A 12,449-nucleotide genomic window follows, 5' to 3' on the forward strand; every position below is an offset into this window, starting at 1 on the left:
CAATTATGAACAGAATATGGGTTTAATAAATGTAAGCTTACTATGGTCTAGGAGGCCTTAAGTCCACCTAGGCCCTTGTACCTGTCCGATCCTTAGAAACGGGTCGTGACAGATTATCTATAATAACATACATGTATAACATATTTAGACTCTAATATATATTATATTAAAGTATAATATTGATTTTTCAGTATAAATTTATTATTATATTAATTAATATAAACATACCCTAAGTCATATAAAATATTAACATAATCAACTAAAATTAAATAACTTCCTAACAGAATTTAGATTCAAATAGGAACTTAATGTAATCAATCAAAATTAAACTATATTAAAGTTTTTAATAATATTTTTATCAATTCATAAATTTAGTAGAGGTATTTTAAGAACCTAATGTTCCCTTCACACTAAATACAAATAAGTATGGTTAAAGGATTACTAAATCATAAAAAAATATAAATAAAAACTATTATATTAATTTATAAATAGAGAGAATTAAGATTATACTTATCGCTAGAAAAAAACATGATTGCAAACTCAATAATTTTAAATTAGCAAAAGCTTGATGTGATAATTTTTTAATAATAAAAAGCAACAAATTCTTAATTTAAATAGGATTAAACTCCTAATTATATTAGTTGATTTTATAATATTAAATTAACAATTAAAATTTCGTATACCAACATAACTAATTAAAACGTGTACCAAGAGTATTACATTCATGTCTGTGCTTTTATTACATTAAACCAAACAATTAAAATTTTTAAATAATGATTTTCTATTTAGAATTTGATTAAACTTCCCAACGTAATTTAATTAATGTAATCAATTAAAAAAAATTTTTAACCAATAAAATTAAAATCATTAATGATATTTTTATCGATTCATAAACTTAATAAAAACATTTTAAAAACTCAATATTCCTCGTTCGTATTTTTATATATATACTTTATATATATTGTAGATTATAGATAAATAGATTATGCTATTGTTTGACCGGGAAAATAATCCACAAACAAAATAAAAATTGATGTTAGAAGGTTTTTATTAGAGGAATTAATCATTGAAGAAAGGCATTATTTGAGAAGATTTTTATTAGAGGAATTAATCATCGACGAAAAGCATTATTTGAGAGGAATCAATCCACAGGAATTGATTGATCGATGAAGTTGAAATTATTTTCACAAGCAGGATCTCATTCGACAACAATAATACACCTGATGAGTCTGCATACAAGATTTGACCCTTGAAACACATATAAAAAAATATTTTAAAAAAAGAACTTATTTTTAACGAGGATCCTGCAGACATGCAGCTAGGCAATCTCCACAACTTAAAAATAATCAACAGATTGTCCATGAAAGAGCAATTTACATCAGAATAAGCAGAAAGCCAAGTGGTTATTTCTAGTGGCTCGCAACGCGACTAAAATATGAAGACGACACTGTCATGAACTCTAGACTTCTGGTTCTGAGCAACACATTCCGATATCCACATCAGATTCCTGATCTCCTGCTCCCTCAACCTTATGTATGCAAAGAAGACAGCATAATGGAACTGCAGTTCGGAAAGGAAAATCGCATTCCGTCGTGAGTAAATGGAAAAATAAGGGCAGAACGAACTAGGAAAAGGCCAATACGCATTAATGTTGCATTTGCATAGCTATTTTAGAATAACATTTTTTGCAAACAAATATAATTCAGAAAAAAAAAAAAAAGGAGGAATGAGAAAACTAAGCCAATCAGGCATGCCATTTTCTATTCCTTCTAGTAATTTGCTACTCTTTCAAGGAACCCAAAATGAACAGAAGATGAATCATTTCATCTGGCCATTCAAAAACTAAGACAAACCTGTTGCTCAAAAGATAAGCAAAGCCTTTTCACTTCCTCCTCGTAAAATGCCTTGTCAAGCAGCTGGCTCTCACCATAAGACAACTTGGAAAAAATAGACTGATAAGGAGGATATTTTTCCATTACACCACGAACCTGTAACAGCAACCAAAAATAAAACAAAAAAAACCAAAGCAATGTCACATTATAATAAATTGATAAAGTAAAAAGAACAAAAGATAGGAACTCATAGTTGAGACAATTTTAAAGAAAAATAATTGCTTTCTACTTTACTGCTCAACTTATAACTACATATGTGCCAAGCAAGAGAAAATTTCAAAGAAAAACCTGCATCTTCCAAAGGTTGCTATCTATTATAAGAAACCAACAACCCCCGAAAAAGGCAAAATAAACTAGGTAGTTCCATATGATAAAAGTTCAACAATAGCAACTGTAAAATTAGCAGCATTTAGCAGAAATTGCCTTCCAGGCTCTTGGAAGACAGATATTGAAAGAAATGAGGCATTCTTGGCAGCAAAAGAAACACTTTTTTTATTTCATGATTTAAGCATAACATAACAAACCTGATCTAAATCCTCACATACAGCCAGTTCTTCATGCCCATAAGGGTAACTGCATAAGGACACATTTGCCAGAGAGAAACATTCAAAAAGAGAATGATCAAAATGCAAAAAAGAACAAAAGAACAATAAAATCGAGTATCAGTAATAGCCTACAGTAATCCGAAGTTAGAGTACAATTTCCTCCGATCGTCCCGAGTGAGCTCAGTGCCAATGCTAAACAAATTGAATCACATCAACATCAGAACTCAGTAGACTTAAAAATTGGACAATTATTGTATCCAAAGAAAGCACTAAATGCAAGTAATTAAAATTGGCTTCATCAGCTCTTCATTTCTTTCCTACAGGAAGGGAAGGAAGTGTAAATAGAATTAAGCATAAATATTACCTATTTATGGTGATATTGACAGCTCTTCTATCTGCCTCAAAAGCGAGGAGATCAGACATTATCTCCGCTGTGGCGCCACCAAGTTTCTACTTAAACAGCAAGTCAAACTTATAAGAAAAAAAAAAAATGAAGATTGCGCATGAGTATACAAAATTTTCAATCTCCTTGGTTTAGGAAACCATCCCCACCTGACAAAACCTGTAAAAGTCCTCAAGGTATGCCTTGTAAAGGGTGTTCCGCATAATTTCAATATTCATGTCATCCAAGTCCTACAAATATAACAATTGAATAAAATAAGATCCGAAGATGAAATCAAAAGCTTTTTGCAAGAGAAATCGAATCATCCAATTACTTTACTGCAATAGATGCTAACAAGAACCAGTCACTGAACACATTAATGCATGCACCACATATAGCACATGCTAATTACCAATTTATTCACTATGATGTTAACTCAGAAAAGTAATAAAGACTTGCCCAAAGAAAATATAAAAACCTCTATATTCTTGGTCGTCAATGTTAATCATTTCATAGTGTCAAAGCTCTGATGATCTATTCTATAACAATATATAGTAATATAGATCCCCAACATAAAGCAAGTGCGAAGTACATGATTATGCTCATACATGAGACAATTAAAAGCGGTACACAGTACAGTAGATTTTTGTGATACCTCAGATGTGATGCACTCTGAGAAGTATGGAGCCAATGGTGTGTCAACAAGCACCAATCTATAAAGCTCTCTCATATTCTGAGCAACAGCCAGGGTGGCAATGCTGAGAGAGAAAGAAAAATAGAAAAAATTAAGATAATCTCCACATGCTATCAGCATAAAGAAATAAAAAGGAATAATGTTTGAGGGACAAACCTGTCAAACATGCCTAAGGGATGGCATTTCTCCAGGAGCTCCTGGACATCCCTCTCATGCAAGGTTCCAGTGACTATCAAGACAACATTGTCGATCATGTGACCATATCTGATGAAACAACAGAAGAATCAAGAGTTATATTTTGTTTTCTTCACTACCTTTAGAACCACAACCAAAAAAGATGACATCTAGGCTACTATCCAATGCTAAGAATGCTCCAAATTGAATTGAGCCAGTGCAACTCCTACCAGGTAAAGTAATTGCCAATTAGAATAGATCGGCAGTCACAGTCCAAAAATGATTGTAGAAAGTTTAATTTAACCAAAGATTGGTCAAAATTGGATCAACCAAACTCTACTTTTGAGGGAATATCTATCTGCTTGCTTGCAATTCTCTAGTGCTAAACATCACATGATAAAAGGGTATAATAAGCATATCAAACTATGGATGCATCAAAACTAAAAGACCAGTTGATGAGCCAAAGATTTATCAAACTGTCCTCAAAACTCGAAAGGAAGAAGGAGATATAATCTTTTGGACCCAACCATCCTGGAATGTCTGACTGTATGAGATTGACTTCCTTAGAAACTAAAGTATTCAACATATTGGCATGAAATTTAAATTTCCACAAGATAATGGAATGATCAACAATATAAATAATGGTACTTGATTAATCTTTTGAGAAAAAGAAAAGTTCACATACGTGCAATACTCTAAAAAGGTGGATAACGGCTCTGTTGCTTGACATAACATATGCTTGTACTCATCAACAAGTTTAAGAGTGCATTTCTCCACAATTGTAGTTGTATGCAGTGGAGAAGGCTCTGCAAGCATGTCATGAAGAAAAGAAAGAATAATTAGAGAATTCAAATTGAAACTATAAATTCACTTATACACCTGAAATAGAACTGGCATAGAATTTCAATTTCCACATCATAAATAGTAAAACAAAATATATAACAGCTGACCCTGAAGTCACCATGTATGCATAACAGCAAACTGAACAGACCTGATCACTCGCTATTGCACATATGCAGATAATTAAAGCATAAAAGAACCTAGTCAAAATTTTTCTGTGTCATTGCATTATCAATAGAAATGGTGATGATTCCCACAAGTCTTATCCACAGTTAAGTCTTGTTTATGCTTTCTTTCTTTCTTTACTTAAATCCACTTTCTCCTAACGCATACATCAGATGTTTTCTGCTTGTGAAAACCATTTTTATTTCCGTCTCTATCTATTCTTTATTCAGACTTGCTTTCCCCTAAAAGAATTACAGAAACCATTTCTTTCATTCCCGTGCCATGGGAATTCTCCGCAAACCTATACATAAATGCTACAAGGGACTGACACAATTCAATTCTGCATAATGCGAGATCAAAGTGGATATGGAAGCTAACCAACTGCATCTGCTAAAATATCTCATAAATCTTTTACTGACCATCTAAATCTCCTCTATCAGCTAAAAAGTACCAGAAAGCCACCATACCATCTCAACGAGAGAAAGTAAAACAGTGCAAATATTATCACTTACTAACATTCTCAATGTTTTAGCCAATGAATTCATATGAATAATTCTGCAGGGGCAGCACTTGATACTAATAAAGGAAAAAATTTTCCAGCAAAAACAAAGGATCACTTCACTGATCTCACTATGCACAGTTATCAACATCAATTATCCCTCAACTCACACACGCAGAGTACCAATCTGCCAAACCAGTAAATCAGCAATAAATAATATGAAAATCAATTCTGCAGAAATTTCCAATCAGGACACGAATAATTCACATTCCCAAACGTAATCGCATCATCACATCATATTTCTCTCAAGCTCCAATTGACATAAAAATCAACTAATTAGATCCAAACACTCATTTGAATTACCAATTACACTCAGTTTTCTCATCAACACAAACAAAATCTATATAAGAACAGAAAACGCACCGTTTTGAAGGTAGGGACCGTACTCTGTAGCAGAGAGGTGCATCTTGATATCGTCAAGGGTTTCGCACTGACACAGATTGTTATAATCAGCGGCAGTGAGAAGACCTGATCTGTGTCCTCTCACGATTGCCTCCAGGTATCCACCATGGATGTTAAATGTAAGCGCCTCGAATCCGTACATCTTTAAGTAAATTAGCAATCAGAAGAGATAGATCTAGAAGAAGAACCAGAGGGTCCTCTTCGAGAAAACCCTAAGGTTGATGCAGGCAAGAAGGGAGAGAAAGTGTGTGTCTGGTTCAGCAAAATGAAAAGGAAGGAAGGAGGATAGGAAAGAAGGACGACACTTCTGGATCTTGTTAGGATTTTTGCATTCGTTACACCGTAACTCACATGCACATTTGATTTTAGTTGTTTTCCAAATTAACCCTCCTTTCACAAGGCTACATGGCGTGTTGGAGGTAATTAGGAGTAACATGGAGGATCTCATGTCAAAAAAACATGGAGGATCTGTTTGTTTGTTTTCCTTAAAAAACCATTTTCTTATTTTATTATTTGATTCGAATGTCAAAATTAGTTTAATTGTTATAAAATAATATAAAAGTAGAGAAAAGAAAGAGAATGAACAGAGAGAAAATATGAGAGAATTTGAGAGTGTGTTTATTATCGATGAGAAACCACATATATATAGTCATATAAGTGGAACCTAATAGAGTCCTATACAAATCAAGAAGATAGAGTTCGCAATAATTAAGCATCTACTTATTTCATAACTCCCTTACGGTGCTAGAATCTCGGAGCCTTTGGCACGCGTGTAGCTCCCAGACTTAGCTCATAGCCTAGGCCAGCCATGCATATTCGAAGGAACTTTGCATCCTTTCCAACTGTAAGACTCATCTTGCAATGCATATCTAAGGATCTCGCGCAACCGTATATGGGCTACATGCCTTTGGGCATCCCGGGCAGCATAGTCCTGCCTATACCGAAACCCCCACTGCAGGAGAGATGCGCACTATAGGCCCCCGGCCCTATAGTGTCCATAGAGCTCTTTCTCTATGGAGACATCAGTCCCTCTTGATAGAACATGATGCCCGCATCGTAGCCTACTAGGGCTCGGTCCCGCATACCAGCCCCGGGACGGCGGAGAGCATTACGCCGGGTCTCCCCTTACATATACTCGGTCCATATACCATCCAACATGCTATTCTTGTCTCCAATAGCCTTACTTTGTCCATAGGGTTGCCATGGTGTGGCACCATGGGTAGGGATGTTGGACTCACACCCCTACATTCTCCCCAACTCAAACGGATCGGTGACCTTATCGATCGTGCTACATCCACTCTATGCTTCTCACCTCCAATCTTCATTGTTCTCAGCTTTCGAATGGAATGGCTTTGTGCATCTACTTCGTGAAAAATTAATGTGAAAATTTGTGTAGTATTTTTGTATTGTTCTCTTCTTTTTTATTCTTCTTTTGGGACCGACCTTCTTCCATCTTGGAACCGCATGTCGTCCATCCCACCCCTCATAAATCTGCTCACATTAAGGGTCATACTCCATACAATGTCTCTTCTCTTATCACTCCATATTATCATAATCTACCCAATCCCCCACCTTCATACATAGAGGATTATACTTTATATTATTACATTCTCTACATTTACACCATTCCACCCCATATAAGCCAGGTAGGATCCCCATGTCTACTCTCCCCCACTCAAACAATCGACGTCCCCGTCGATTAGGGTAGTGTTCTTGGGTATCTTGTACATTTCTCCTTTGCCATGGTTGTTCTCTGATCTATCTCCTCTTATAATGGAATGGCCTCTTCATTAACTGATTTGCTTCTGCATCGTGCGTGCTAGCATCCCAGTGTCCGTTACTCCTCGAGTGGCTAAATGCTTCATGCTACTTCAAGGCATTATTATGTGTACCTTGCAAAACACAATCAACAATATCCAAAGTAGCCACAAGATAGAATATATATATATATATATATATATATATATATATATATATATATATATATATATATATATATATATATATATATATATATATATATATATATATATATGTGATCACATTGGTGAGTCCTTTTCTTAATGTATATTCATATTTCATTACATTAGCAGCAATAAGCACAAATGTAAGGAGTAATACAACTTACACATATAATTTTCTTACCCTCTGCATGCAACGCAGTACTCATCTCCATTTCCATTATTCTGGGTTTGTCATTCTGGAGTTATGCCATCATTTGCACCTTTTGTTATTTTAGAGTTGTGCCCTCATTTGAACACCTTATCGATGTGCATTCGATTTAGTTTTGATGGACTGCAATTTCCTCTTTTAGAGTCATTGCTGATTTGTAGCTGTCCTCCTATGCATTATATCTATTAAAACAAGGAATCATGGTGCATATGTAGACACATACGTTAGTACTATAACTATATTATAGCAATTGATTCAACTCGTAAGAATTAATGTAAGTAAACCCATTATGATACACTAAACCCGGTTCGCTTCCCGTTTTGATGTTCGCATTTTGCTCTTTTCTCTTGTCACCCCACTTGTCACATTTTCATCTTGCCTTAGGCTTTGGTAGCCTCATGCTGTATTGGTGCACAAGCTATGTATATAAAATCTTTTTTTTTTTTTTTTTGTTTTCATGGCTATTACCCCCTTTATACAAGCTTAACTTGCTGGGGCCTATAGCATTCCATGAAAACATAAGAAAACATTATTTGATTGTGACACCTCAAGCCCTTTTGGCTTTGCCTCGTGCCTTTTTCGCTTATTCAAAGAATATGCCTCGTTAAAATCTTACTAAGAAAAAATCCTGTGGGAAAAAAATACATTATTCTTTTTTTCAATTTCGGTTGAAATACTGCCTCGTTAAAAACCTTTACCATAAAAATTCAATGGAAAAAAAATATTAGTTAAAGGGAAAAAGAGTATAGTGCATATTTACTCTCCCTCATGAAGATCAATCTTAAGATCTTTGAGTTTGTGCAGTTCAATTTTGTGCGTCAATTCTTAAAAACTTGTGGTAGAAAACTTGTAGTAGAAGTAAGAGTATATTGATGAGCAAATCAACAATTGGAGTGGTTGAACTTCAAGATTATCATTCTTTTGTAGATCATGAATGAAGAAGAATTTTTGTAAAATATGATTTTATTATTTTTTTAAATATATCATTCCTTCAAGGGAGATGAGTGTATAAAATATTATCTCCGTGTAATATCGTAAAATTTTTTCTCTAGAGAAGTAGACTGCACGTACTATGACCAAACATATTGTCATCATTCTTCATAAGTTGCTAAAATATCTGCATGGCTAAAAGATTTAGTAGCAATGTTTCATCCATTGAGTGCCATGAAATAATTATACATCCACATGTAAACGAATGACTTGATCATGATATAAGATAATGTTGATTACACAAATAACTTGCATTTTCATAGCCAATCAAAACTGATTTTGACATGTTAATTATAATATAACTCATATTTATTGTGTCATGGAGATGTCAAAATATATGTTTAACTTCATTTAATTTCTTCATATCCAGGAAGAACTATATCTTGCTAATAAAATCTATAAAAATCAAGTCTAGTATGAGTAGCAAGATACATTAGTGCCATTATTACACTAAGATATGGTACTTCAAAACCAAGAGTTCTTCATAATTTTCTCAAAGTGAAAAATGGTCATATTCTCATCGAGTGACCCCACTATTATACATATAAAATCAATTGAATAACTGAAACAACCCGAATTTTTATTTTCAAAAATTTTTCATTTAAATTTAATAAACTGACAACGTGGAAAATGTATTTAAATATTCAAATGTGAATTAATAATTTGTACAGCGATAAACCGAATCGAAAACCAATTGAAAATCGAAAAATCAAACAAAAAATCAAGATTTGGGCTGAATCGAACCCGAATTGAATCGAACCAGCCCAAACCTTCTAGAAACCCTCTTTCTTTTTATCTCCACGCTCATCCCATTCCCTCTCCCTCACCATTTCTGCAACACCTCCAGCAGCACCATCGTGCCATCACTGCCACCTCCTCTCCTCTCTTCTTCTTCTTCTTCTTCTTCTTCCTTCTTTCTTTTCTTTTCTTTCTTTTTCTTTCTTTCTTTCCTGCACCTGCGTTTGCATCACTGCCCAGGAACTCCAGCCGCTCCAGCAGAGGCGATCGACCACCGTGAGCCACCGCACGCAGCTCCTCGCGCCATCGCCACCGCCTAGCCGCCGCTCCAGCACGCCTCCGACCACCAACAGCCACTGCTCTCCGATCCGACACGAGCAAATTTCCGATCTAGCAAAAATTCGACAAAAAAAATATATTTGGGGTATAAATTAATTTAACTTCATTTTCGTTAATTAATTTAATTTCATTAATGATTTTAGTTAGTTTAATTCTAATAATTTTAGTTGATTAATTTGATTTTAGTAATTGATTTTAGTAATCTTGAGTAATTAATTTAATTTAGCAATTTTGATTAGTTAAATTAATTTAATTTGGCTAGATCTACTGATTAGTTTAATTACTTGAGTAATTAAATTAATTTAAATAGTATTAATTTATTGATAAATAAAATATTTAGTTAGTAATTTTAGTTATTTAGTTAGTTTAAAATGAATTCAAAATAGTTATTGATTAATTAATATGAAGTAATTATTGATTAATAAAAATAATAGTTAGCTAAAATTAAATTCAGTATTGAATAATTTATTAGGAAATTTTGGTAATAATAAAATTTATGGAATTTAAGTGTAGATTGAAGGTAGATTATATTGTATGTAATTTTAATTTATAAATTATGGATGTAGGGTGATGTTAAGGTTGAATGTAGTGTTGATATTGTTATTCGGATGGAGGATGGGAAAAATTGAATTGATTGATTGCCCGATGGATGGGCTGTGTGGTTTGGAATTATTGATATATTGTTGATATTTTAACAGGTAGATAGTCCAATTTTTAGGGGAGATGCTGCCGAAATTTCGGTAGAAAATAAAATAAATTTCAGTAGAAAATAAAAATAAATTTCGGTAGAAAAATAAAATAAATTTCGGTAGAAAACAAAATAAATTTCGGTAGGAAATAAAATAGATTTCAGAAGAAAATAAATGAAATAAAGTTAGATAGAGAAATAAAAATTTATTACAGAAAAGAAATTAAATATCGAGATTAAATTATGTAGAAAAATTTAGAATATAAAATAAAAATATTAGAAGGGTAAAGGAATATTTTGTCTGATAGAGTTATTTCTTTTTGTATCATTCTTACATTTCATAGATCGCCCGGGTCCATCTAGTGCTCCTCTCGGACAGAATCAAAGCTAGAGCTTCGTTCTCCACCACTGTGAGTAATAATAAATAATGCATATCAACACTGCATTTGCATATCATTTATTTATAAACATTATATTTTTTATTTACATATTTACAATATATTATAAGTATTTTATCATATATATTATGTTACGATCACTATAATTATATTTATATATTGTGCATTTGGATGGAATTGGTGTATTATGATGAATGAAATGTCTGATTATTTGTGCTGTGACTATACTGTGATTTGTTTGTGTGGAATTGGGATGAAGTGGGTCACCATGGGTTTGTGAGAATGGTATATGTGATATGGATCCTGAATATGATTTGGCCTGGTAAATGGGAGATCGGTGCCCCCGTGTGCACCTACTGCTATGATCTGTGTGATATGGAAAACCACAGGTTGGTTTCTTTATTGGGCGCACCTGATAATCTAGATTTGATCGCAGCCCGCAGGGTGGCCTCCTGTTGTGAGCGCCTGATGATCTAGATTTGATGGAAACGACCGGGTTACCTCCTGTTGGTATGGAAAAGAATAGAGAGAATGGAAAAATAATGAGAGGGCTGGTCAAGTGAGGATTAGACCGGTCGGCCAGTATGGGGGATCGGCTCCCTGGTGCACATGTGAGAGGATGAGCCATGTGGGAGGACGGCTCATCGGGGGTTTCGGTGACTCCACTGACTAATTTCCACGTGATGTGATTATTTGAAGGTGATATTGTTTGTGGGTGCTGATGTAATGTCATATGATTGACTGTTGTGTGTTCATTCAGTATACTAGGGTGCATTTTGCTTGACTGTATGTGGTGTGTATTATTTATTATTATTCACTGAGTTGCAAAACTCAACCCCCAACAAACCTCCCAGGTACTAGGAAGCAGCTGATTCGACTGAAGCTCTGCAATCTTCTCCGCAGAGTTATAAATGTAAACTTTATATTTTTGTTATTAAATTTTGGATGTATAAATTACTCTATTATCAGATTATTATTGAACTCCGCAGTTATAGGGTTGTGTATTTAAATTGGGTCTTATTGTTAGTACTACGCTATAAATTAATTATTGTGTAATTAGCTGCAGGTGAATCAGTAAGTCCATATTATGATTATGATTTATTATGAACAGGCCCTGGTTAAATTCTATGTATTATTTGAGATTGGGTCAGATGTTTGAAAATTTTTATCAACCTGTATCTTTAAGTCATATGGGCTAACTGTTCTGATGAAATTGGGACAGATAGGTAGATAGATTGGATAATTTAGGCTTACTACGGGCATCGGGGGCTTTAAACTTACCTGGGCCCTAGTGCCGGTCCGGCCCACGGAATCGGGTCGTGACAATAACTTAGTCATATATGTGGATTCATAGGCAAAATTTCATTTATAAAATGCTCGATCTTCAGTCGAGACAAAACTTTATATTTCTAATGTATTTTATCTCAGACTCTTCCCTTAAAGAATTTATAATCTTTGAAAGCTCTTCAGA

The 12,449-nt window shown here is 34.0% G+C and overlaps 1 protein-coding gene and 1 long non-coding RNA gene across 2 annotated transcripts; one reads left to right on the top strand and one right to left on the bottom strand.

The window, feature by feature from the left end:
* Positions 1-1,167: 1,167 nt before the first annotated feature.
* Positions 1,168-6,020, bottom strand: LOC105642710 (V-type proton ATPase subunit d2). Its single transcript, XM_012227630.4, has 10 exons — positions 5,615-6,020; positions 4,373-4,493; positions 3,670-3,777; positions 3,475-3,577; positions 2,990-3,070; positions 2,802-2,887; positions 2,570-2,629; positions 2,417-2,465; positions 1,854-1,988; positions 1,168-1,560 (listed from the first exon to the last, which is right to left on the bottom strand). Exons 1-10 carry the CDS (start codon positions 5,793-5,795, stop codon positions 1,429-1,431), a joined length of 1,056 nt encoding a protein of 351 aa, XP_012083020.1. The 5' UTR covers positions 5,796-6,020; the 3' UTR covers positions 1,168-1,428.
* A 3,610-nt stretch (positions 6,021-9,630) lies between these two features.
* On the top strand, positions 9,631-12,082 carry LOC149492536 (uncharacterized). Its single transcript, XR_016318747.1, has 3 exons — positions 9,631-9,977; positions 10,925-10,990; positions 11,833-12,082. It is a non-coding gene; the product is annotated as an uncharacterized LOC149492536 (long non-coding RNA).
* Positions 12,083-12,449: the final 367 nt, after the last annotated feature.

The sequence above is a fragment of the Jatropha curcas genome, chromosome 11 (genome assembly GCF_041381405.1).
Source record: "Jatropha curcas cultivar XTBG-Jc1 chromosome 11, XTBG_Jcur_1.0, whole genome shotgun sequence".
NCBI lineage: Eukaryota > Viridiplantae > Streptophyta > Magnoliopsida > Malpighiales > Euphorbiaceae > Jatropha > Jatropha curcas.